Here is a 623-nt window from a genome sequence, read left to right as displayed (position 1 = left end):
AGTATTAATTGCCCCTTCTAATTGCACTCTGCAGGGGGGACCCACAGTATTCGCTGCTCTCTGGTGTTGGCTTCTCCCGGATTTATCCACAGCCTTACCGGCCCCGGAGGGTGGCTCCGAACTCCTCCAAAGCGTAGAACCCCTGACAGCAAACCTGAGCAGTGAGGAAATAACCAAAGCAGCCCTGAGTTGTTCCTCCTCTATATTTCATTTTCCCTCTCTTTGTTCTTCCTCCTCCGGACCCTGTTCAACTGTGTGGAACTTAAAGCCATGGAATTAAAATAATAATAATAATAATACATATATATGTATATAGATATATATCTATATATTGCAGATACACAAGTTGTTTGTATCCAGGACATAAACCTGGGTGTGAAACGGCTCTCTGAGTTGCACGTACGTGTTGTTTCTCTTCCTTGGGCTGGCGCAAGGCGGGGGACGGCGTCGGAGCGCGGAGCAGCAGAGCGGGGCCGGGCTGCAAGCGATGCTCTGCAGGGGACCCTCTGGGGACCCCTCTGGTGCGGGATTTGGCCCTGCCTCATCCCCCTCTGCCTCTGGAGCTGATGGGGACAGCAGGCAGGTTCCCTGGGGACACAGCCGGGTGCTGCTCTGGGGGCGTT

At 53.1% G+C, this 623-nt stretch overlaps 1 protein-coding gene across 1 annotated transcript in view; it reads right to left on the bottom strand.

Annotated features, from left to right (window-relative positions):
• Positions 1 to 94: 94 nt before the first annotated feature.
• ABI3 (ABI family, member 3) overlaps positions 95 to 623 on the bottom strand; it is a 9234-nt gene continuing 8705 nt past the window's right edge. The window contains exon 5 of the mRNA XM_009892216.1: positions 95 to 142. Within this exon, the coding sequence (XP_009890518.1) occupies positions 95 to 142 (48 nt within the window). The remainder of the gene's footprint in view (positions 143 to 623) is intronic.

Source organism: Charadrius vociferus, unplaced genomic scaffold (assembly GCF_000708025.1).
Source record: "Charadrius vociferus isolate BGI_N301 unplaced genomic scaffold, ASM70802v2 scaffold509, whole genome shotgun sequence".
Taxonomy (NCBI): domain Eukaryota; kingdom Metazoa; phylum Chordata; class Aves; order Charadriiformes; family Charadriidae; genus Charadrius; species Charadrius vociferus.
This window is presented reverse-complemented; position numbering and strand designations above follow the sequence as displayed.